General features: G+C 35.5%; 1 protein-coding gene across 1 annotated transcript; it reads right to left on the bottom strand.

Annotated features, from left to right (window-relative positions):
- Positions 1 to 3,012: 3,012 nt before the first annotated feature.
- Macc1 (metastasis associated in colon cancer 1) lies at positions 3,013 to 26,865 on the bottom strand. The gene is made up of 4 exons (XM_013024015.1): positions 26,751 to 26,865; positions 22,026 to 24,049; positions 18,741 to 18,929; positions 3,013 to 3,245 (listed from the first exon to the last, which is right to left on the bottom strand). Exons 1-4 carry the CDS (start codon positions 26,863 to 26,865, stop codon positions 3,030 to 3,032), a joined length of 2,544 nt encoding a protein of 847 aa, XP_012879469.1. The 3' UTR covers positions 3,013 to 3,029.
- Between the last annotated feature and the right edge of the window lie 320 nt (positions 26,866 to 27,185).

Raw genomic sequence — 27,185 nt, 5'->3', positions numbered from 1 at the left:
ACATGTATAAACAGAAAGATCTATTTTAACAAGAAAAACCTCTAGTGACACAAATGTTCACATATTATCCTTTTATATTTCATCTCAAATATTCCTTAGGTATTAAAAATCACCAAATATATCACTTGCATTAGCACAATATTAAAATTGTTTTGAAGCTTCTAGTTTATAGCATTATATAATTTAAGCTATGCTATTTTATGTTCTCATCACATATTTAACACCATTTACTAGTAGTAACTTTCCTCACCTCGGTGCATTCAGCGACACCATTCCATTCCTTCCAGCAAACTTGTTATCTCCACATTCACAACATATAATATTGTCTATAACACAGGGCATCAAGTGTGCTATTTCCATACTGGTATGGGCAGTTAATAACATACTACTGAAAGAATTATTTTATTGCTTCCTATGAAGACTTTCACGAAAGGAAACAATCTATGCCATGCATTGAAAAATTGTCACATTTCAAGCTAGGGACTGAATGAGAAACTAATTCATGCATCATTAGATGAAGAGACTGAAGAATAGAAAAAGTCATCTAAGCCTTTTCCACTTTAGAAATGCTCCAAGAAGTTGTAGATGAATAACCTTTGATGCTTATAATGATGTCAAATATAGTTTGTAAGTGCCTTATTAATTTATTTGACTTCTGCCAAATACTAAATGCAGTTCTAAGTTAACCTTTTCTATTAAGAAAATACATTCAAGCAAGAAAACATATAATTCAGAAAAGAAGAAACAAATTAGGTCAAAATACTGGAATAATTTAATAATAGAATGTTTAGACATAGTCAAAAAATTCCCCAGAAAGATTTGTTTTCTGATCATGAGATAACTTTGTGTGTATTAATATTTAAACCATTGTTCCATCCTTAGCAATGTTTTTCATTTTTTAAACTCTTCTTAAAATCCCCAACCACAGTCTAAAAACATGATGAGGTGTAACCTGGAATGACTTATTGAGTCTTACCACACTAATCAGTGAACAAGTCTTCTGTCTTCTCACAGCTTGTAGCCTGAAAAAACCCAGTTATTAATTCCTTACTGTCCCTTCCGAAATCCTCTGGTTTACTGACATGCTAATTCCAAGAATGTCCAAAAGACAGCAAAATCATCATTTAAAATGGTTGTATCCCAAACTAACTAATTAGATCTTTTTTCTTCCTTCCTTCTAAATTTATTTTCAATTGAAATAAATTCTGTCCTTGAATGTGTGTACATAACTCCTTGGTGAAGCTGTTGTAGGTTTTTTGGTTGTGTCTTTTTTTCTCAATCATCAGATATAAATATTGAAAGCCTTAAGGATTGTTCTAAAACTCTCCAATTCAAATTACCTTTGCTAGCATACCAAATGCCCCAGGGTGGGTGTATTAAACGCTCTAAAAAAGATTCTGCTTTTACTTTTTTAGCCAAATGGACATGTTTTATTCAGGATCTCAAAACAAAGTCCTTATTCAGCTCATCCACATTATCTTTAAGGATGTGTCATTCCTTTCTAAATCTTTGTGGTTTTTATGGCCCTGGTGTGGCCTCATCCCCGTCTACTGTGACCTCCTCCTTCCTGTACTCCTTCCCTGGATCCCTGCATTCCCAAGAGCTCTTTTGCTTGGAGAGCTATGGCACATCCAGTATCATTTCTTGTATCAGGGTAATGCCCGGTCTTCTTTTAACCTGTTTCTTCACCACAGAAAATGTACCAGATCCTGGCATACAAACTCATAGGATGGCTCTTCTGTCTCTGCATCTCTGAGCATCACAGTAATCTCTCCACCTTAACTATCATTCTAGATGCCATTTCATACTTAATCGTATCATATTTTATATGTGTATCTCTATCACTTACTAATGTTGAAGTCAGAGATCATGATTCCCCACACTCCTACCTATGTGCCTGCCATATACTCCCATCTGTCAAGTGAAAAAGTAAGCAAAGGACCAAAATCATAAACATTGCCAGTCTGTCAGAGGATTGGGCATATTGCAAGGCATGGAACATCTCTGTGAATTCTGCCAGGTGTCAGTATTTATACTAACCATCTTCTTAAGTTAGCCTTGTTTCCTATAAGCTTTGTAAAACACACACAGGATATATATGTTTATGCAAGCATGCACAAAGATGCCTTATATTTGTGGCAGTTAAAGTTGTTATATCAACAATGATAAATCAGCGTTTGGTGATGGTTGTTGTTTTTAATAACTTTTGTTATTTAAAAAATCCCTCAGAACCAGAGAACTACTTTGCATTTGGATCTTACAGATGAAGCCCGTTAGGCATGATTAGATAGGTCCCAAGATACTGAAGGAAGTAGAGATAAAAACACTAGGCCCATGTATACAGACAGCAAATTTCTGATAACTCATATTTTCCTTGAGGCAATCTTTCACGACAGGCTAAAAAAGATGAACAAGCTTCACTTAAAATGGAGTAACTGCAATTTTGCTGTAAGCTTCAATATTCTTTCCTATTTATTATTCTTTTTGCTATTCGGCTACAGGTTATGAATTTTGCAGATGTTCTACTTTATGCTGGCCTTGGTTGATTTCTTCAGTCCTTCACTTCTCCACATGAAGCCTGGGCGTGATGTTGGCCAGCAACACCAAGGAACATGAGACCATGGACAGGAAGCTTGCAGTTCTGCGATGGGCTCCTCCCCTTTTCTAGTCTGCCAGGAAACTCCAGGTCCCTTTGCCCACTCTTGATTCACATACATCTGTGTGATATTATTCGTCGTAATTTGTTTTAACTGAAGAAAATTGAAAGCAACTTCAAAAGAGGTAAAAAGTGACTTGTCTTTGCTTTCTCAGCAATGAAGCAGCTAATGTTTGCCTTTGAATCATGCACTGAGAAGGTGTTTGATGATAAAATCCAACTCTGGATACAATGCAAGGCATTACTTTCACCAGGTTTAAAAAAAAAGAAAATAAATATGATACAGTTTTTGAGATTCGTTTCTTTTAAGCACATATACTTACATTTGTCCCTCACCCTGCCATTCTCCCTGCCCTTGTAAACATGCTGTTCTTTACCATACTTCCTCAGATGTAGAGAATGCAGTTACCCTCAACACCTCCAAAGAATTCACCAATATTAAAGTTCCAGTTAGGTCTCTCCACTGTTTGGTCACAGGGTTTTTCATTCTGTCTAAAGCTGATTGAAGGTCTTGCAACACATCTCTATAGCTGTTTCCATAGTGTGAACTCCAATTATACAGAAAGTCATAGGCAGGCTTCCACATCATCTGGAAAGAAAACAGATTAGGCTGGAGGATTGTGCAGGAGGAGCAGAAGGAGAGAGATATTGATGATTCCCTCCACCAAAAAAAAAAAAAACAACCCACATTGACAGCCTCCTAATACCTAAGAGAAAGTAGACTATAGTTCTACAGGGGCTTATTTGATACCATAGAAAAACATGTTTTAATAAGTATCATTACCTGGTTATAGTCCTGTTTGCATAAAACTAGAGATATAATTTTAAACAATGATTACAATTACAGTCTTTTTACTTCTAACCCATCATTTATTGCCCATTGCCTTGACGTGGATATAAAATCACTTGAACCATTTTTTGACAATAACGTTTGTTATTACTACAGACTTCACTTTCTGAGGGACACTTAAGGTTACAGTAATAACTCTTAGCGGGGTGTGGCAGCACATGCCTGTAATTCCAAATACAAGGGAATCATAGGTAGGGGGTGGAAGTCAGAGGCTGCCATAGGCAAAAATCAAGATCCTGCATAAAGCATTACACTGAAAATTATTAAACAATGAGAGAATGCTTGATAAGAAATGTACTCGCTATCTTGCCCATGTAATTGTAACCCTTCTGTACAATATTTTCACAATAAAAAAAACAATGAGACAGGAGTAGAGAGAATACTTGAAGAGTACTTACAGAGGACTGATCAGACTAAAATATAATAATTTACACACGCAAAATGCCACTGTAAAACTCCTTTGTAAAATGAATACATCTTAAATAATGACCAGAAAATAAAACTGGCTGTGTTGGTGGGGGCTATGACCAGCAGGAGGGAGGATAGCCATTGCAGAGTGTGAACAAGGTCAAAGTATTTTGTATCATATGTGAAAAGGGAAACATGAAACCTGTTGAAATTATTTTAAAATGGGGCAGGCGTTGAGGGAGAAAGAAAGTGTGGCTTGATTGGGGTACATTGTATGTATGCATGATGTCACAATGAAACACCCTTCTTTAATAACTTTATGCAAATAAAATTTTAAACAAAAAGCAAACCCTATCCAGAAAAATAACAAAAGCAAGAAAGGGATGGGGGTTTTACAAATGGTAGAATACTGACCTCACACACACAAGGCCCTAGCTCCTAACCCTATCATTACTTTTTAAAAAAATAAGTAACTCTTATAGTTATACATGTCTATTCATGAGTTTTATGTCACTGCATATCAGAAAAAGGAACTCTAAAACTTACATGTCATGCTAGGCAAGCAAGTCTATAAACAAAGAAAAATGTTTTGATGATCACATCAAAATACAAACAAAAATATAGCTCTTTAATTCCAAAATGGCTTTAATGACTTAAAGCAAATCATTTGGTCAGGAAAACTTATTGTTAGAACCAAAGGAAAGATCAATATTCAATAGTTAGTTACTTTGCTCTTTCTTAACACCTACCCACACCAGTGACATCACTGTTTCCATAGAAATAAATGTACGTCAAAAGGAAATTTCACATGCAAGCACGTATGTAATGGTAACCAAGGCAACTAGGCTCAGAGAGAATAGAGACAAAAGCAAGCCAAATAAGACAAGCGAATGAGCGAGCACACACACACACACACACACACACACACACACACACACAGATTTAAACAACCCTTTTCTAGAAAAATAACAAAATGAGCATGCACTTGTAATGGGAATATTTAGAATGTAAATTTTATTACTCACTACTTGTTTGAAATTAACTCAGTTGTGATTTTATCATTTGCAAAATGTAGGAGCACAGACTCTGGGCTTAACATTATGCAGAATCGATCTCTTAAAATAGAGCTTCCATTAAGTGTAATATCACATGAAGTGGGGCCTTGAGTTAGAATTTGTTTTCTTCCTCTGTTATCAGTGCATAAGCTACCATTAAAGAAGGAATAATTGAAGACCCAACGAAGCAAGAGGTTTTCTTATATTTTGAGTCAATCCATGTAAAGGGCTCACAGAGTAGTTGTCTAAATCGGTATTCCTGAGAAGGCATGAATATCCCTACTCTCAATTATGACGAGCTCAGTTCTACAAAGTAGACAGTAAAAGACAATTATCAAAATTATATCATGTTATGGTAGGCACTACAGCAATAGAAATCAACTCAGTGTTATGTATCTGAGCTTTACCCTCACAAATCCTATTTACAGAGAATTGTATCTTCTGCCCCTGAAACATGTGACTAGTATGTGGTCCCATTTATCTATGTAGATTTATATTGAAAGCAAGTTTCCCACAGTATAGATTGGCACTAGTAGCTCAGCAATGGAAGCCTTTTGCCAAACTCAAACTTGGCTCTCACTGACCAAATGAGATACTAAGCACTAAATGAACAAATGATTTTGTAGTGAGTCTTTCCTGTCTGTTACAGCTCTGGGACTTAGGTTCCACACTGTACTCACCAAAAAGTTTCAGATGCTCAATCAATTGGTACACTAGTTTTTAATTTCTCATGTACTAGTTTCAAGAATGATATTGACAACTATTGTCTTCTAAAACTGTTCTAAATTTCTTTGTGATCAGGTCTGGCAAGAAACTTGAAATGTATTTGGAAATATTAATGATGAACAAGAACTGACAGGATTTCAATTATAAGATAATAGATTAGTAGATTATTATAAAATAGTTCTGAAAATGCCACTTACAAATTTCAAGTTGATAATGTGAGGGCATTCAGGTACCTTTGTACTCATAAATAGTCGAAATGGTCTCATCAACTTTCCAAGGTACAAACTCTGAGTCATAGATCTTGTCACAGCTCTGTGGATTGCTATCTATAGAAGAACCCTGAGTCACACTCAATCGTGAGCAGTGAAATACATAAAAGTGATACATAACTAGAGACTACAGACTTGAGAAAGCTCCAGAGATACATCTATTCATGAACAGCAGCAAAGTGCCCACAACCTCCACATATTTGCCACTTACTGACTGCATAACAGTGAAGCTAGCTCTTATAATTCAGAGGCGTTTGCATAGATATTTGGGTTTTGAGTGCTGAGTCTTGTTCTTTAAGGAAGATTCTTGAAAGTGTAAGAAGTCACCTGTAATAATCAGAAATGCAAGGAAGGACATTTCCCTGAAGTCATTTGATATTCACCGAAGCTTAAATCATGATCTGTACAGAAATGGGTATAATAGTTTCCACTAAAATCCTAGTACATTTGGAATGTTTTTTCTTCTTGTTCATCTTGCATCAAACTAAATTTGCATATTTCTTGTGTAAAATTTGATCTCCTATTATTTGATCTCCTGTTATATATTTGATCTCCTATTATTTGATCTCCTATCATATAAAATCATCAAAGACTCTAAGGTGATCATTGCTATTAGAGGAGAAATGAAGTGAATCTGTTCAAAATATATCTTTATTCCTTAACTATCTTATTTATTAAAGATGTACTTAGTGCCTACTGCTACCAGAAATTCTGTTACAGCGGGGAATAAAACAAAGACATTTGCTCTTGCTCTGTGTGTGTGTGTGTGTGTGTGTGTGTGTGTGTGTGTGTGTGTGTGTGTGTGTGTGTGTCAGTCAAGGGGCTTGAACTTGAGGCCTTGAGCAATTGCTTGGCTTTTTTGTTGTTCAACACTGATGTGATACCATTTGAGGTAGGCTCCACTTCTAAATTTTTGCTTGTTACTTGGAGATAAGAATCTCAGGGACATTTTTCCCCAGATGGTTTTGAACCACTGTCCTCAAATCTTGGCCTCCTTAACAGCTAAAATTACTGTCATCAGCCACCAGTACTCTTTTTTTTTAGAAGCTTACAGCCCTGAAAGAAAGAGAAAACATTTACTCAAATACTGGCACAGTGTGTGAGGAGAAAGGATTCAATAATTAACAACAGATTAAAAAGGAAATCCAAATTTACTAGCATGGTTTAAGTAGTGTGAGGAGAAAATGATCTTTCCACTGACCAAGAGCCATAATGTTATAACAGAAAGAACTTGGGGTCTGCTGATATGACTTTGTGTTCACATCCCAGTTCCATTAACTATTGGACAGGATACATTGAAACACTGAAGTCAATTGGGTTTGAATTTTTACCATCTATAAAATACGGATAATATTTCCTAAGTCCTAATTAAGTTCTATGAAATGTCCAGTATGTCGTTTTCATGTAATATTTTTTAAGTATTTGGAGGAAAGTTAGTAATTTTTTTGCATGGGGCAAAGTAGGAAGCCTAGTTTTAACTCTATTGAGTTTCGAGTTCTACTTAGTTTAGGTCTAATGAGTAGAGCTAAAACTAGAGGTAAAATGGGGGTGGGGAGATGACCTGCAATGGAGAGATGATCCTCAGAGAATCAAGTTGGGCATCATTCCAGTTACAGTGATGGAGAAAAATCTATGAATTAAAGAAACTGTAAAGGAAGAGAATAAAGAGATAAAAATATATACTTCAACTAAATTTGAATTCATGGATAAAGACAGATACAGGAGAAATGAAAGAATAGAGAGAAGTCAGAATCAGTGATAGAAAATAGGAGGAATGCCAGAGACTCGAAGCTTCCCCCAAAGGACATCAGTGACTGGCTGGGGCTGACTCCAGAGCCCCTCACTGCTGATGTTATTTAGTGACACATTAGACACTACAAACCATCCAGGATTGAAGTATGCATACTATGGAAGTCAGCATGAGCTATAAATGAGAGGTTTTCCAGTGTTGAACACTTACCACCATACTGCAAGCAAAGGACTTCCATTCTAACTACAACTCATGGTATGTGGGAATCTAGTTATCAGGTTTTTGGTAACTTTGGAGATGGTAGCCTGGAAATCATAACAAATGGTAGACAACAGGTATGAAGAAATGCCAAAGAAATGAAAGACCCAGAATACCTGGTCATGTGGAATCTGGGTATTATAGAAACAGAGAGTGAATTGGAAGTATAAGAAGCAGAAAACAGAGGCATTTTTTTTACAAAGAAAAACATATAAAAATTAATGCTCTTCAATGGAGATGCGGTTTATGTTTTTTTGCCAATATCAAACATATACAGAGGCGTTACAATTACATGGGCAAGATAACGAGCATTGTTGCCTCCTCTTTGTTTCCCCTTCCCATCCCTTCCCCTACTCCCCCCACCCCCCACCCAGTCCTCCCCCCCCACCAAAGTTGTAAAGTTCGTTTTTCAACATAATGACTTGTACATCTCATTGTTGCAAAGGGTCCACCTGTATCCCTAGTTAAACAATTTGTTTTTGCCCTTCCCCTCCACAAATTATAACAACATCAAATACAGTGAAAGCAGGGGTTATACCATGGGGGAAGGACATACAAAGCAACATAGAAATCATCTTATAAATATATTAGAAACAATTGCATGAAAGAAAAAGTATTTGAATACTTATCTTGGGGTTCATTCCCCTAATATCAACTTATCTGACCTTTTCTGCTTGACTCAGACATATACTAGCAGTTTATGCTTTTAACTCCTTACCTTGATAAATAAAACATTTAGGATTATTGAGGCTAAAACTAAAGCCTCCAAGAGGAAAAAGTTATCTTCCTTTAGACAAAAATCCAAACATAGTATAGAGGGTTAGTATGGAAAGAAATTGGGAAGAAGCAAGAAATAACATAATTCAGTACTTATGTACTAGATACAATGATAAAAACACTCAATTTCAGAAGCTAGTTTTCCTTTAATAAGCAAATATCAGCTATGGAAGAGGTATATGACATATGGATGTAAAAATTTAAATACCTACACTGACTTCTTCAGCATTTTCTATCTTAATTTATTCTAGTTTTTCTTATGAAAGCAAATATATGCTGTCAAAGGCTAAAGCACAAGAGGTAACTTGCATATATTTATTAACTCTGTGAAATTCTGTCCAGATAAAAATATACTAGCAAGGTCACAAAAGATTCTACATTTTGTAACAAATCACAGGAAAATAATCATTTCTGCAAATATTTAAACAGGTGAAGTAAGTAGAATAAATAATTATCTTTTTGGGTTGATTTATATATCATCTTACAAAGACTAGAAACAGATTGTAGTCTACCAGGATCTCTTCCAAGATTATATTATCTTTCTGTCTATTTTGTGCTTTCAAAAAATAGTTCTCCCACCCTTGTTTAATGCTATGATTAAGGTAAGTTGTGAACTTAGCCTTCAGCAAATCAGAAGGAAAGGATGGCCACCAAGAATTTTTTGTGTTGGATTATTCTAATCATATAACACTTCTCTCAGCCTTCTCATTTCTATCACAAATAATTGATAGATAATCTTCATTTCTTTGTGCTTCTACTGCTACATTTTTCATGTTCCTTCATAGTTTATAGTTTACAGTTTACATATAGTTTGTAGTTACCTTATAGTTTTGTGTGTTCATCTTTGAATAGGAAGCACAGGCTGATAAAAGTACAAGGTTAACTTTTCATCTATGTGTTTTGTAATACCACAATACTTAATCTCTCACTGTTTTCCTAAGTCTCAATATTTTCTTTTGCTTTATCTTCTCAGTATTAGAGGAGAAAGTAAAATATAGAAAGGCAATGGAAACATAATATATAGGATGCTAAAAGAAAATGGGAAATAGGAATAGATACAAAAAGATAAAGTGTTCCAAATTTAGAGTGCTTATTCCTGGAAGGCAATAAGGCTCATTAGATGATGTATTACATGGTGAGCCACGATGTGAAAAAAAGCAATTCACATTTGAGCAGAGCATTTCAGATCTCTTTTTAAACTCTTAAAATAGGAATAGCATAAAGAATGTAATTGATTTTAACTACCTCTGGATAATTACATTTGCCACATCTGAAAATTAATAATCCACCTGCTTTTCTCATAAAATTACTAGGTGCCATGTTTCATTTTAAGTACCAGCAGCTGAAGAAGTACTAGGACTTTTTCCTTCTTAATAACTATTGCATGTGCACTGTCTTCAGTTCATCATTCACAGCACCCTGGTAGGGTTTAACATCTCATGTAATTAGTAAGTCTTTAAGGAGAAGGGCAAGTAACACATTAGGGGTCCTTATTTTCTCAGAAGGTGCTTAGTTAAAATTTGATGTAGGCTTCTCTAGGAAGAGTGTGCTTAGAACAGCCTGCTAAGTGCAATAAAAATATCACTTGGAACAAGTTAAGCATGACCCACACTCGAAGAGCTGTTTAAACCGCAATAAGACAAGTCTTATTCTTTTCTGGATTATCTGCTCAATGACAACATTGTTTTCATAAACAGACATATTAAATTGAAACTCCTTTTTACAACTACTTAAAAATATTTTTTAAAGCCCAGCATCACAGGGTAACAGCCAACTCCTAGATAGCAGCCCTCATTGCTTTCTTCTTAGTAGCACTCCTTGCCTTCATGAAATATTTATTGGTAGAGAAATCTGAATGTCAAAATGTGGAGAAACTGAGTTTCCATAATCCAGTTTCTCTAGGTAAACATTAAATCAAGTTAGTGGAAATACACTGGTAAGAGATAGAGGGTTTAAGAGCACATGTTTAGGTTTTAATTTATACCATTGACAGTACAGCTCTAAAATCTGCAGTGGCCTATAGAATTTTTTGGCTTTGATTTTCCCCTCCTGTCAAAAGGGGAAAAATGTATCTTCAATGCGATAGAAGCATTAAGGTTATAAAGGAACAGATGTAAAATATCCCCCAACATACATTAGGTGCTCAAATGAATCTGATGTTTTGGTAAAAATCCATAATCAAACATCCAGGGAAAAAATCCAGATTGTCTAAGTAATAATTTCAGTACCATTTCTCCAAAGATTGGCCCCAAATTGCTTTTGTTAACAAGTGTTTTTTAACATTAGCATCAGTTATTTGTACCAGGGTACTTCATTTTGATCTGTCCATGTACACATACAAAGTATCTTGATCAAACTCACCTCCCGGCATTAATCTACCTCATCTCTTCCCCACTTCTTGAACCAATCTCAAGTAGTAAGTGATGTAGGCCTTATACTTAACTATATTTTGATTTTCTAAGATTCTTTATTGTATATGTGATCTTAGTAAAGAAAATCTAAGCTAAAATGAAAGATTTTTCACATATAAATACCTTTAAAACACTTAACATTAAACACATGTAAAACATTTAACATGATATAATTATTTCTATTTGATTTTCCATGCATAACTTGACATATGATACAGAATCAAGTCAAAGGTAATGTGTTTACTCCACAAATTTCAATATGATGTCTTTGACTTCTGTCTTTCATCTCTTAAAAAAAGGAAGTATCATTTTGAAATTGAATATTACAGCAAGGATAAAACTGTGTAAAGTGGATGATGATAATCTAAGAAAATTTCCAGCTTAAATATGAAAAGATTAGAGATGTTCTATATACTTTATCACTGATACATGAATTTCCACACAATGCTTTTTCTTATAAGAAAATGTACGTAAAATTCTCACTGCAAAACAACAATGAACAAAGGCTTAAGTAATAAGGTTTAAACAGAACCAGGCTCAAAGACCAACCTGGACAATACAGCATGCCTGTACACAAAGTTCAGAAGTTGCCATGATAGCCAGAAAACCATAAGAATCTGAGGACAGTCTTGTACCTTTTCAAGAGACATTTTCCAGGGAACATTGGATGTTGTTAAGCCCAATAAAAATAGCTATTCAGCTAAGGCCTTTTCTCATTTCCCCCTGCATTAGCAGTCCACTAGTTTCTCAGAAAAAAATATTGAGATCACTGCTGACATTTTTCTTCTTTATATTCTTTCCCAGTGATATTAGTAAAAAAAATTACCATATTTATTCTATTTTCCAAAAAACATTCATTGTCATATAGTTGCTATATTACATGATTTATTTAGTGGTTACAATTCACAGAGCACGGTCCAAAATACTTCATGTGTATATTTCATTTTCTCTTCCAATATCTGGTAAGTCAGAGAGTTTGGACATTTATACAATCGATAACAAACACTGTTACAGTAAAGCCACCATACCGCCATGTTCATCACTTCATTATTCACCATAGCCAAGCTACAGAGTCAGTCCAGATGCCCCTCAGCGGATGAATGGATTAAGAAAATGTGGTATATACAAACAATTGAATTTTACTCATCCATTAGAAAAAAATGATATTGTGCCATTCATAAGGCAATAGAAAGACTTGGGAAAATTAAGTGAAATAAGTTAGGCCCAGAGAAACAAAGGTTCCATGGCTTCTCTCATTTGTGTTAGCTAGAATGAGCCTGTAAGTTATAAGTAATCGCATTGGGTGGTATGCAAGGAGATACAGATGAATGAACTGAAGAATAGTAGATTCTATGGAGAGCTCAAATAGTGCAATTGTTTAGAAAGACAAAGTCAAATCCCAATAAAATAAGCACCAGGAAATGGGTACTTGTGAAAGGGGGTGGTGGGGTCCAGTGTATGGAGTAGGAAGGGGAGGAGAAGGCAGTGAAGAATTAATTTTATATATCACAAAATTAACAAAAGTAAGCGAAGGAGTAGGTCAAAGAGGCATGAGAATGTTGAAAGGGGTGACACTGATCAAGATGCATTGCATTTATAAACTGCTTTGTTAAATGGCATCTCCTTTGTACAACAATTTTAAAAATTAAAAAAAATGTTTAGAAAAGTCATACAATTTCCTCAAGATCCTAGGAAAATAAGTGGTACCATTGGGACAGAAGTCCAATGAAGAAACTTTATTTCTGTGCTGTGAATGACTCTCCCCCTCCATGCCAACAACATATGCATCTGCATCCACCATACCTCCCAATAAGTATTATGGCAAATCCTCCTCTACCCCAATTTTCTCTTCAAAGGCTTCTAGAACTTAAAAGTAACTAAGAGCTGGGGGCTCTCCTAGTCCTCTCAAGGATCCTTTGGGACTAGAATATATTTCCTGAATATTCCTGACAACTTTGATCTATTTCTTACTTTTTTTCTTTTTTCTTTTTTTTGACAGGTCGTGGGGCCTGAACTCGGCCTGGGCGCTGTCCCTCAGCTCTTCAGCTCAAGGCTAGCTGTACCACTTGAGCCACAGCACCACTTCTGGCTTTTTCTGCTGGTGATGAGGAATCGAACCCAGGGCCTCATGCATGCAAAGCAAGCACTCTACCACCCAGCCCCTTTTATCTATTTTTAAAAGTGCTTATTATTAGCTTAGCATAGTGGTTACAACCACGTTTAAAACAACACCGGAAATAGCTCATAAGACTCCAAACAGAGCTCCCCTATGACCCAGCAATCCCACTTTTGGACATTTACCCAAAGGATTACAAACAAGACCATGCTAAAGCTACCAGCACTACTATGTTTATTGCAGCATTATTTACCATAGCTAAGATATGGAACCAACCCAAATGCCCCTCAGTAGATGAATGGATCAAGAAAACATGGTATATATACACAATGGAATTCTATGCCTCCACAGAAAGAATGGCATTGCCCCATTTGTTAGGAAATGGAAAGACTTGAAAGAATTATATTAAGTGAAGTAAGCCAAGCCCAAAGAAACATAGGTCCCATGGTTTCCCTTATTTGCAATAACTAGTATATGTCTGAGACAAGCAGAAAAGGTCAGATAAGATGATAAGATGACGTTAGGCAAAATGAACCCTAAGATAAGGACACAAGTGGTTTATTCTTTCTTGCTATTGTTTCTAACATATTTATAAGGTGATTTTTTATTACTTTGTATATCCCTCCCCCATGGTATAACCTGTTTTCACTGTATTTGATGTTGGTATAATTTGGGGAACGGAGGGAAAAAACAAATTGTCTAAATAGGGATACAGGTGGACCCATTGCAACAATAAGATGTATAAGACGCTATGTCGAAAAACGAACTTTACAACTTTGGGGGGGGGAAATGTAGTCATGGAGATGGGAGGCAGGGATGGTAGGGAAAAAACAAAGGAGGAGGCAACAATGCTTGATAAGAAATGTACTCATTACATTGCTCATGTAATTGTAACCCCTCTGTATGGTATTTTCACAATAAAAAACTTATTTTAAAAAAAGCAAAAAAGAATCTATCAAAAATAAAAAATCAAATTCTATAGTTCTATCACTTATTAACCATGAATCTTTGGATAAATCACCTAATTGAATTCACATTTAGTTTGCATATGTATAAAATCAAATGGTTATCATTTCTTTCTTACAAAATTTGATGAAATATTGTAAAGTGTTCAGAAAGACTGACATTTAGTAAGTAATGGCAACTATGATCACTACAACCATAATTGTTATTTAATTATATGCTAACTTAAGATATTATAACAATTCAAATATTAACCATCTCCACGCCAACATTAAATTTAGCTTTCAATAATCGAAATGAGCTCCAAGATATGGAAACTCCAAGGTTTTTCTTTGTTGTTGTTAATGTACTGTGTGAAATTATTTCGTTTTCATTCTTTTTATCCCCTTTTGTTTATGCACTGTTGTCACCATATTTGCTTTTTCTACCCCATGTCTTACATATACATTTATCTGATTTGGGGAAGGGAAGGGGAACAACAAAATGGTGAGACAAATGACAAAAGGTAAATCAATGCAACAGCAATACTCACAAGACATTATGTTGGAAATGAACTTTACAACTTGGGGGTGGGTGTGGAAGGGAGGAAAAGTGGGAGAAAAATGAGGGATGGGGTAACAATGTTTGACAAGAAATGAACTCATTACCTTACTCATGTAACGGTAACGCTTCTATACATCACCTTGACAAAATTAAATTTAAAAAACTAAATAAATTTTAGCTTTCAAGAGACAAATGTCTTTGTTTTGTATTCTGTTTGTGTTTTTGTAGTTCCAAACTCAATGTTGAGAATTTATATACTCAGAAAATCTGCTGAAGTAGGTGGGTGAATAGAACATTGAGCCAAGGATAAGAGGAGAGAGAAAAATATATGAGGGGGGAGAATTATAAAAAGGATCTCTTAATTGCTTAAGAAAATGCATAAAATTAGCATTTCAATATCATCTACTTTGCCAGCTTTAAATCAGACATAGAATAGATGCCCTGAACACTCCAGCTGCTAGTGAGAAAATGAAAAGGGGTAAAGATGATTCCTAGAAAATACAAAAGATAATTTCATTTTTACTGGTTCAATGGTTACCACAAAACAAACTTAAGATATACACTGCTGATTATGACTTTGTGCAAGTGAGTGGTTTCTGAGATGGCAAAAATACTAAGATTAGGAAAGCTAGCTTCACTGAACTTCCAGGGGAGTATAATAAAACCTTGCAGGAGTTACATCTTTGTATCTCCCAAACATATTGTTTCCATCAGAGTCTGTAAATTGTATTTGCTTATAATCAAATTGTCAGTGTATAGTTTTATGTAGGAATGATAACAATAGATTACAATTTCTTAAAATTTAATTTGGGGAGATGGTTAATTTAACATTCTCGAAACTCTGCACAGAAAGGCTCTTTCTTCACTTTAGAAAAGAACATGAAAAGATTTTTTAAAAATCTCCAAGAAAAAATGGAAAAAACATACTATCGCTATTCCCCCTTATTTAGTCAGCTTGAGGCTTGACGTTATCCAGGTAAAAGTTGGTAAGCAATGTAACATGGCTTGAATAAGAACAAAGAAAGCATGAAGTGAGTAGTGAGAGAGCCCAAGCCCCAGGTGCTCAGTGTGGAGGTTCACCATGTTGCACTTGGAGCACAACCTTCTAACTCTATAGAATAAGGCCAGTCAACAAATATTTCTACATCGCCCATCATATTTGTGTCTCTTCTGCAAATGTTTGTTGAAAGACACTGCTGTTCGCAAGAAAAGTCATATTTGTAATATTCTAGGAAGTGTGCCTGAGACAGACAAGTGCCGGATCACTCTCTGTTAAATATGGTAAGAGCGGAACAAAGAGAATAGAGAGGTTAGGGAAGGGATGGTAGGGGAAAAACCAAGGAGGAGGCAACAATGCTTGATAAGAAATGTACTCATTACCTTGCTCATGTAATTGTAACCCCTCCTCTGTACAGTATTCTCACAATAAAAAACTTATTTTACAAAAAAAGAAGTTAAAAAAGAGTGAGAGAAAGCCCAGCCTAACTATAGGTGCCAACACACATACAGGAACACTTTTGGGAATTTGTATGCCCTGAGAGGAAACAAAAGCAGCAAACGGCACTGAACGTGGGTCTCTTTCCTGCCCTAATGCCAGCTCCCTTTCTCTGCACTTTGGCTCCCAGTTCAAACGGTGTGTTCTGAAATCAACTACTTCATTTGTAAATTGATCATACTTTTAAAAATCCTTCCAAAGAGAAAACAATTATACAACTATATGTTTTTAGGAGAATGCAAATTAGCATACAGTATCCTTTAGTTTAAATAGCCTAATAGGTACATATTTTTATTGGTTATTGGAATAGCTTTAGAATAACATACCCTAGATTTTTCTAAGTATTGAATAACATGGACCAGAGTAATGACTGTTAGTATTAATCAAACAAATCAAATTGTGACACCATGAAAAACATCCAGGGGATTTCCTTTATGCTTCCGAGCAGTTCTAGCCTCCAGCATAGACTTAGTCATTTATTATTTGGGGTGTGTAAAAGTAAATAATGGAAAAGTAGGCTTTTGTTGGCTTCCATCAAGATTGGGGGAAGATAAACTACAATCACAATTAGAAAGAATCCAGATGATTAAAAAGGCTTCTAAAACAGCTCACCCTCTGAAAGTTATCAACAAAGTCTTTAAGAACTTATCATGGAAAAAATAAGGTTTCAATTAGACAGTTTTTTTAAATTGGTTAGCTGAAATTTCTAACTCAGAATAGCACTTTCCACTTAATATGGTTCTCATCTCATTCCTAAGGATTTCTTACACTTTATCTTCATTCAGCTAATGCCTGTGTCCACATTGTACACTGTGTTCAGAGCTGTTGTATGCTCAGTTATAGGTTGCAATGCCCTTCAAAGCTTATAGAGATAGCTATAGTCTATGAGAGAAATAGGTGCTCAATCTCCAGCTGCTCCTGGCTAGTCATGTTTTAAGCTGGTCTTGCTGGAGGCCCAGGCTTCCGGCCAGATGGCCAGTCTGCTGATACTTCCTGCAGCTGTTGGGTTTCAGCTGACTTGGTTTAATGCTTCACTCCTCATCCAAAGGCTGCTTTGTCCTCATCACCCACCTGGAACAGTTACTTCAGAGGAAGAAAATTCTCAAAAAAATCTAGCATCCAGATCATACCTCAAAAGTAGAAAACATTGCTTTTGTTTTTACCATGTCATGATCAAGTTACAATAAAGATTGTAAACACTGTGAATTTTTTTTAATTTAAAAGATACAGAGACTTTTATGGAATATTCTTATACTTCATATATGTTATGGAATATTTTGTTTTATATTTTAATTTCTATTATTTATTTATGTTTAGTTATGCTATTTTATTTTATTTAATTGAATGAAAATTATTTCTCATTGCTGTGAGTGCTAGTTTGTTAGAATATGGACAGAAACTATACTTGTATGGTAAATATTTACACTGTAATTCTGTATAGGATATCAATAATTCTTACTGTATGAAAAATTGTAGAAAAGATAATGAACTCTCAGGCATTTGTCCCTAGTATCAGTGGCTCCACATCAGCCACTATCTTGGTGTTCCTCATCTATCACAGATGACTGATCAAAAGCCTGAGGCTGTAAGTTCTAAGTACTGTATCTTCCTCCCTTGTCTTGATTCAAAGGCTTCCCATCAAAATTAACTGTCAAATGACATAAGCTCTTAAAAGCCCTGTCTTCCTTTTTTAAAAAACTTATTTTATGCTGGGCACCTGTGGCTCACACCTGTAAATCCAACTACTCAGGAGGCTGAGATCTGAGAATCATGGTTCAAAGCCAGACAGAGCAGGAGAAGTCTGTGAGACACTTATCTCCAATAAACCACTCAGAAAACCAGAAGTGGCACTATGGCTCAAGTGGTAGAGTGTTTGCCTTGAGTGGAAGAGCTGAGGGACAGAGCCCAGGCCCAGAGTTCAGGCCCCATAACCAGCAAAAAAAAAAAAAAAAAAAAATCCCTGATTTTTATTATGTTTAAGTGCTTATACAAAGGAGTTGCCATTTAATAAAGCAGTTGATGAATATAACAAATCTTGATCAATGTCACCCCTTTCAATATTCAAACCCATCCCTCCAACCCACCCCTTCATTCTTCTTAATTTTGTAGGATATACATTGAATGTTTTCCTGCATTCTCTCTGCCCCCTCCCCAGGTTCTTCTCTTTATTTGTTTTGCCCTGACTTCTTATCAATCCATTTTGATCAGCTAATCTGGTCAAAAGCTATGTTAATATGAAAAACAACAGGAAAAATGTCAATATATTGTAATGGCCTTCCACACCTTTTAGAGTGTGCGTATTAGTATTATTTCAGGTAGTTTCAATGGGTTTACAAGGGTAGTCACTTCAGGTGGTAGTTGTTTGTGGACATTTCAATTAATCCATACATGTGGTCCAGGCTTGAAAACATTTGTTTGGCCTGAAAGTTTTCACCATTGAACTAGATAAAACACAGATCTTACCTCTACAGAAATATCTCCAGTTCTGCCACGATGGGGAATTTCATATGCCTCCATTTGTTGCTTTGTGAGCCGTACAACCTTTTCAGCAAGTTCTCTCCAGCCTTTTCCAAGTTTGACTGCTGAGGTCAGAATAACAGCCTCCTGGATTAGATGTGCCACTAACCCTTGGCAATCCATCTTTAGCAGACCCTGAGACAGCAATTATACATCATCATGAAAAGCAAGTCACTTTGACTTTTCATTTAGTATTCCAGAAATTGTAGGTCTTTCTTTTCTCCACCATATAATTGGATTTTTTTCAAACTCAAAATATTGGCTCAATTTTAGGCAAATTTAACAAGCCAAAGATGGTAGCCATAACTAAATCAGAAATAGGGAAGATATAGGACAAACTCAATGGTTAATTATGGATTTTAGGTTAATCAATTAATATTTGTCAACTAATATGTGTTTTGATATCTTTCATTGTAAAAGGAGAAAGGTGAACTGCACACTTCAAAATTACTCTGATGTGGTAACAGGTGATAATCTATGAGTCTAGTAGTGATCATTCATGCACAAAAAATAGTCTTCCCTTACTGGAAGACTAACAAGTGGCGTGTGCATGCACATGCGTGTGTGTGTGTGTGTGTGTGTGTGTGTGTGTGTGTGTGTGAAGAATGAGAACACTAGTAATGGTACACATTATTTTATGCTTCACTAAAATGTGATTTAAAATTTCCTAGGATATATGCATACTGAATAAAAATATGACACACCTTCAATTGAACAAAAGTATTGGTGTTTATAAATTTTGAAACAACTACCTATGTTCCTTACCACTAATGTAATTGTGTTATATATAAGGGTTTTAAAAATAAGACCATCTCCTGCAATGTGAAATAGAAAGCCATCAGAGTCTTTCTTCTTTCATTCAGCCCCTGGACTTTGTCACTCACCCTGCATGGTCAAATAAGTCTAGTAGTTTCTGTTTTGTCTTGGATACATTTCAGATGTAATTAGGTCCGTCTGTATTTATCTGTTCAAATTAGGAAATAAATCTGATACTGGCACTTAGATGTGCTACCTACAAGTATGACACATTAAGTAAAAACAAGTGATGAAGACAACTATTGAAGTCCTTATTTATTGCCCATGAGATATAAAATTAGAAGGATTACGTATGGTTTTTATATAGAGTTTACAAGATTCCCGCTTTTATACTGGGAGTTATGGCCCCAGCAGGCCCTGAAGCATTATTAAATGGTTTTACCACTATGTAGAGTGGTATCTTCCTTTAGGGTTTCAAAATCAGCATTTGGAATCATAAAACCTGAGTTTAAAATCCATATCCTCAAAATATAGGACTTCATGTGCATAACTCACCATCTCTACTTAATTATTTTTAACTCTCCTAATTCTTTGAAATGAAATGAAGTTTAAACAAGAAACAGAAAGGCATCACAGAGTATAAAAAATTATACTTTTATGCAAATAAAGTTTCAAGAGGCAACTCTATACCCCATGCTCAACTGTCTTTCTATCAGGTAGACAGGCCTAAAACTCTCACACGGAACTCCTACAGCTCCACTGAGGATGAGTGTAAGTTTGGGGCACCCATTGGGACCTGATTTCCATCAGCATTGCCTAATTCGCTACTGAAGCCAAAAAGTTGAAATCTGATCAGGCTTAAACTTTCAAATAATTAGGCAATGAAACTTTCTCTCCAGCCACCAAGAGAACAAAGAATACAGTTCCAATATCAATGTTTTATGGATACATGCTGCAAATGAACTACTGAAAATGAATTTTCAGCTTGTACCAAATAGAGTAGCTTATAGCATTCAATAGCCACAAGACCGGATTAAGTGGAAAAAATAGCATACCAAAAGGAAATCTGTCCACTCACCAAAAGGATATTGGGCTTTTTAAGTTTAAGTCCTTTTGGTGTCATTGTGAGTTATAATAAACTTTGAAAACAATTAAATGTTTTTATGTATTTATATCTTTAATATGTAAATTATTGTTAATGTCACAGATCAAATTGATTCTCCTGTTTTTCTTTCTGTTTGTACCTGATTAAAAGTTTCTCCCTCTACAAGGATACAGGTTGACCCATAGTAACAATGAGATGTATAAGACACTATGTTGAAAATGAACTTTACAACTTTGGGGTGGGGGGAGGTAGAAAGGGAAAGGATGGTAGGGAAAAAACAAAGGAGGGGGTAACAATGCTTGATAGGAAATGTACTCATTACCTTATTCATGTACTATATATATTATATATATATACAGTATCTTAACTATATATGTATGTGTATATATATATATATATATATATATAAACCTTCCTTCTCTATATCATTTTTTATCATCTCATTTATCTCCTACAGGGCATAGATTTTCACAGATAGAATACTACCATACATTCAAAACTTTTTATTCAACACACACACAAAAGCATACATAAACATACAAACTTTATTTCAAGAAAGTATCTGCTACCAGCCAGAAAATTACAGTTATTATTTAAACATTAACATTCTAATGATTATTATATATATGGTAATGATATTTTAATAACACAATGAATTGCTACTTTTATAAAGACGAAATAATTCTTTATGAGTTTCCACTAAGCTGTCCACTGAGATGAGCAATGCTCAATAGGAAATGTACTCATTATCTTACTCATGTAACTGTAACCCCTCTATACAGTACCTTTACAATAAAAATATTTTTAAAAGAATATTAAATTCCAAACAAGGCATATTGATAATATGTTAGAAGAACGTGAAGCTAAATAAAATGTGGACCTCCAAGGATGAAAAAGATACTTTTAAGTTTTTCTCTTATCTAATTATATGGCAGTTCTCTGATGTTTTAAGAGCTATCTAAACATTTGTAAAAGGAAGAGAAAATGTCTCTTAAGTTTTAAGCCCAGAACAAATAGAATCTTTCATCTTTGCCTCTTTAAAAGTAATCTTTGAGGACCTCTTTTCTGAGCAAATAAAAATTGAATCTCAAATCTGAGAATCCGATTGCATGATATTGTAGGAAAAATTCTAGACTCTCTGTAAAATGTCTTAAACATCTTTGAAACTTCAACTTAAAAAATTCTTTTCTCATATGTTTCTTGTGGTAAGCCCAGGGTCATGGCTCAGGTGGCGGGCAGCTCAGTTGCCTAGCAAGCATACATCCCTGGGTTCAATCCCTAGTACCACAAGCAAATAAAATCATAATCATAATCATCATTGTAATGTGTGCTTTATCATAAATAAATGATAATAGCCAAGAAATACTCACCACAATAAGTTCATAAAGAAACTTCCTTGTATTTCTATTTTCGTGGCAATCTTCCTTTAACTTCTTCACAACAAAAGAAACCTTTTCTGATTCTTTTTCAGTTTGTATTCCATCAAAATCTTGCAGAGCCAAATGTGAGTAACCCAGCACCTCAGCTAAAACTTTCCAATCATGGACCTTTTCTGACACCAACGTCAATACAACTGAGTATATATACGTCAGTTTTTTAAAGGGCAGGGCAATCTGTTCAAGAAGGTTCCTTGTGGTACACTCCGTATCAGACGTACCCATAACTTGCTCTTTTAGGATTATCTTGACATTTTTGCAATGCACAAGGCCAACCTTACCCCTGAGGACGCCCACATACCACTCTTTTACTTTGGAGTGTCCAATGGCTTTTACCTTCCCTTCTCCCAGGAGAGCTATTGTGTCCCCTTTAAAATATTCGAGCAAGTATTCTATCTTGCTTTGTCTCAGCACAGTCTTCAGGGTTACACCGTAGTTCGTAAAGTTCACTTTTTTATTCTGAAATGTGGGGTATTTCACACGCACTGCTGGTGGTAGAGGAGAAGACTTGGCTTCTTTTCGTTTCTGCAAAGAATCTGGCAGATATGAGAGCCTTTTCAGATTTGGTGCTGGATCAGGTGAAGTGATAAAGAACTGTGAAATTGGCCTACCATTGGGAGGCGCCACCTGAACTCGGAAGACGAACAAGTGCATGTCTTTGTGATCAACCAAAGAAAATAAAACTTGTCGGTGAATTATGTCCCCTGCTTCCAACTGCTTTTGTTTAATTTCTTCCTTTTCTCCTTCTACCTTTACTTCAAAATCAGGATCACATGAGAAAACAGAAATGTTTAGATCCTGGGGCTTGTCAAGTGAAAAGGAATGCTTTCCCCAGAGCTGAAACACAACTGGAGATGTATTTTTTCCACCTTTACTGATATCTGAGACTGTAAGTTTGCATGGCATATAGCTGTGTCCACAAACTGTGAAAACAGCCGTGAAACTGGGGTGGATGTATTTCGGTCCATAAATGCCAATCGAGGTGGTTTTGTGGATATAATCCCAAATGGTGGCAGCCGGTGGCCGAATGGCTTTAGCCTGGGCAGCAATCACTATATACATCACCTGACTCAAGTCAATTAACTTGACTTGGATAGTGTCTTCATATATATAGCAGTTGTTTAACACTTTGAAAGGGCCCTCTTTGTGCTGACTGTGTAAACACACTATTTCTGTCATGACTTGGCTGAAAGGATCCTTTCTCACTTCAGCCCCAATTTTCATCTCCAGCAAAATAGCTTCCATTGTATTAAGGTTGCTTAACATGATTTCCAACAGAGGGCTGACAGTGCATGAAAGATGATGGTTAAGTATTTGTGGAGGATCTAGGAAAGCTCTTAGAGAGACCTCCTGGAATTCTCCCACAGCCACATGGCCTTGGGGCACATGAACAGTGATATCCGATTCAGGTAACTGTACAGAGCCTCCTTGGTGGTTTAATTTACAAACGCTGATGGTCTCTGCAACTTGAGTCTGAGCCCAGCCAGGACTCTGGTGAATTGTATTCAAATCCAGGCAGGAGCGGGCCAGCTGGCGTTGACTTAACCAGGCCATTTTATAAGCTTCCCGATCATTCTGAAGCCATTCTAAGTCCTGAGCTAGGATCTGGTCAGAGTTATGCATACTCTGACAAGCACGTGCCATGTCATCTAAAATGTGCAGCAGTTCTGAGACACTTTTCGATCTTACCGATTTCCTGGAGGAAGACTGCCTGAGCAACTGATGCACATCGAGTTCATCACCCGAAGAATCGAAAGAATTTCCCGTTTCTATTTCTCTTAAAAACAGAAAAGGATCTTCCTTCAGAATGGAAATGGTATTTCTCTTCTGGGTGTTTCTCAGCTGGGTTATGTCGTCCAAAAATGGGTTAGAAGCGGACAGTTCATTCCAGAATGGATTGGGAGCTTTGGAGGTATCAGGAACTGGAAGAGCAGGAGCATCTGGCCAGTTGTGGCATTCTTGTCATGTAAACAAAAACAAAGTGAAACACAAGAGGCACTCAGAGTTACAACCAAGATCAAGCTCAGAAGTCCAAACACGGCTTTTTACTTGACTTTTTTGATCCGGTCTATTATCTAATACAAAACTATAATTAGGTCTCATTTGAAAATAAGGAAAAGAAAATTTTGACTATATTTATCTTTAGTCACTAGGATATATATATATATATGTATATATATATATATATATAGCAATGCATCTATATATAAACATATTAATAGATAAGCAATATATTGCAATATAAACAATGTAATGTTTTAACACACTGCCTTAAACTACCATGCATGTATGTATGCATTATGTCATGTTTCATTTTGTTCACAAAGGCAAACATTTGAACTGATTCAATTATTCTGAATTTTCTAAAACACAAATTAGTCGTTGCCATTATATCTAGCATTTCAATTTAATGCTTTTCTTTTCAGATAGGATTCAAAATTAAATAGCAACATCAAATACATCTATAAAATACCTAAATTAATTGCTTAATTTAATGGTCATTGTTAATTCCTTATTTTCTGGCAACTTTGCATTGAAAATTTTTATTATATTACTATATATTATTAATATAATATAATACTATTCAAGTGTTGTAAATATGTCAGGTAATGAGTACTTTTTTTTGGACAATGTCATCTCATTTCATATGTCAGGTAATGAGTACATTTCTTTTTTTGGACAATGTCATCTCTTCCTTCACTTTCCCCCAGTTTCCCCCTCCCATACCTGCCCATCAGTCACATAGTAATTTTCCATATAGTATATATTGAATCACACTTCCTCCTTCCTGTCTGTGTCCCTCCTTCCCCCACCTCAAACCAATCCCAAAAGCCAATGAAAACTACCACCACCACCTACAGCACAACAAAAATCCATGCTTCTGTTTCCTAGATTTCCTTTCCATAAATTGTATTTTAGCTGTTCAGAGAAGTTATGCCTTTGGATTTCTCACCTGATTGTATCCTCCTTTAGTCTGTTAGTATGTAAATGCCTAGAGTCCTATAAAAATGATCATGCCCAATTAACTTCTAGATCTAGCTTCTATGTATGAAAGAAAACATACACCCTTTGTCTTCTGAACTTGGCTTACTTCACTTAGCATGATTTATTCTAGGTCCATGCATTGATACATTTTTCAGTATATTTTAATACCTGGTAAGTAGCTGTTAAAGGGGTGATAACCTTAATAACATTGAAGTGTGTGTGTGTGTGTGTGCGCATGTGTGTGCATGTGTGTATGTGGAAAAAGAACATTGATATAACAGACCACCATTGGATTTCCTCCTGGCAGGAATTCACTGGGTCTTTGATGACTTTGTATTGACCCAATATGTCTTATCACAAGCACTAGACATTGATAATTACTTTGTAAAGTGAGCATTTAAGGACTTTGTAACACATTAAAGCATTTGCATTTCTAGTATAAGAATTCCCCTATATCTTATAATATTGAAGCCATTTTTTGATGTGTTAAGAATGACTCATATTTGGTCATTTCACAAAAAATGTCACTAATGACCCTGGGGACTTGGTGAGTCTCTACTGCTTTAGAGAAAATAAAAGCAAGAATGAGCAACCAAATTAACAGAGGTTCTCTAAAAAAAAAATTGATTCTAGAGAACCATCACACTGTTTTGTTCAATATGCATAGAATTTTTACTTGATTTAAAGGATTCTAAATGTTGCACATTAAAAATTGGAAGATGTATTTTATATAATATAGGAAAATTTCTCTTATTTATCCTTCTGTCTAGTTTCTCTCCTAACATTTTGTTTTTCTTTGAGGATCAGTTCAATGGTTTTCTGTTCTATGAAAAACAATTAGGTCCTCCAACCTCCAGAGATCTCTTTACCCTCAAATTCACTATATTTAAAGCATACTGAAACTTTGTCAGTACCAGGGTTTGAACTCAGAGTCTTCCACTTGCTAGACAGAAGCTGTCCTAATTAAAAGATGCCACCAACCTCTTTTAATTTTAGTTGTTTTTTTGTTTTTCTGTTTTTTTTTAATTGGGTGTCTTTTTTTTGTCAGTCGTGGGTCTTGAACTCTGGGCCTGGGCGCTGTCCCTCAGCTCTTCAGCTCAAGGCGAGCACTCTACCACTTGTACCACAGCACCACTTTCAGTTTTCTGAGCGGTGTATTGGAGATAAGAGTCTCATGAACTTTCCTGCCCAGGCTGTATTTGAACCGTGATCCTCAGATCTCAGCCTCCTGAGTAGCTTGGATTACAGGCTTGAGCCACGGGAGCCCCAATCGGGTCTCATATTTATGCCACAATTCTCCTATTTAGCTTTCTCATGTACCAGGCACATAACACTTTGATTTTATTTATTAAAGCTTGGAATGGCCTTAAAAAAAATCCTCCTGATTTCCACCTCCCAAGTTGTTAGGATTACCTATGTGTGCTATCACACAAGGCTCTATAAGTTTACTTATTAATGACTGTTTGCTTCTTTACGATATTTACTGTATTCCAATAATGTGGATTTATTTTACCTATTTTCCACAATACCGAATTCCGTGATACATATGTCTATGATAATGGTGGGAATCTCATAATTTTTTTAAAAACTCATACAAATTTTTTAATGTTGGAAAATGTTACTATAGTTATACTATTAGGTATACTGTTAGCTATATTAATAAATATACTGTACCTGTAATATTGCAAGTTTTTGAAAGTTTTCGGGCTTCCATGTCAACCAAATTTCCTTCAGATCTGCTTCGTGTAATTCCTACTGACCAAAAGTGATTTTTTTCACTGATTAACATTTTCCACCTACAAAACAAATGGAGAAGTTTTGTTGTTGTTGTTTTCTAAACACACATACACAACAAGTTGAAAGATAAAACAAATACAAAATGGCCACATATTTAAATTAAAAACCACAGGTAAAAAGAATCTGCATAAGTCTTTTCTGGTGAAGAAAGTTGTGGACTAGATATTCTAGAATATGTATTAGCATTATAAAGTAAAAAATGCTCTCAGATTCTGGATTTGTGCCAACAAGTAAACTAAAATACATTATTGCTCCTGTAAAAAATAATTCCTGAAAATCTCAAAGACAATAAAGGAGAATAGTAAGTTGAAA

Source organism: Dipodomys ordii, unplaced genomic scaffold (genome assembly GCF_000151885.1).
Source record: "Dipodomys ordii isolate 6190 unplaced genomic scaffold, Dord_2.0 Scaffold72, whole genome shotgun sequence".
Lineage (NCBI taxonomy): Eukaryota > Metazoa > Chordata > Mammalia > Rodentia > Heteromyidae > Dipodomys > Dipodomys ordii.
The sequence above is the reverse complement of the archived record's forward strand: the minus strand, read 5'-3'. Positions and strand labels throughout refer to the sequence as shown.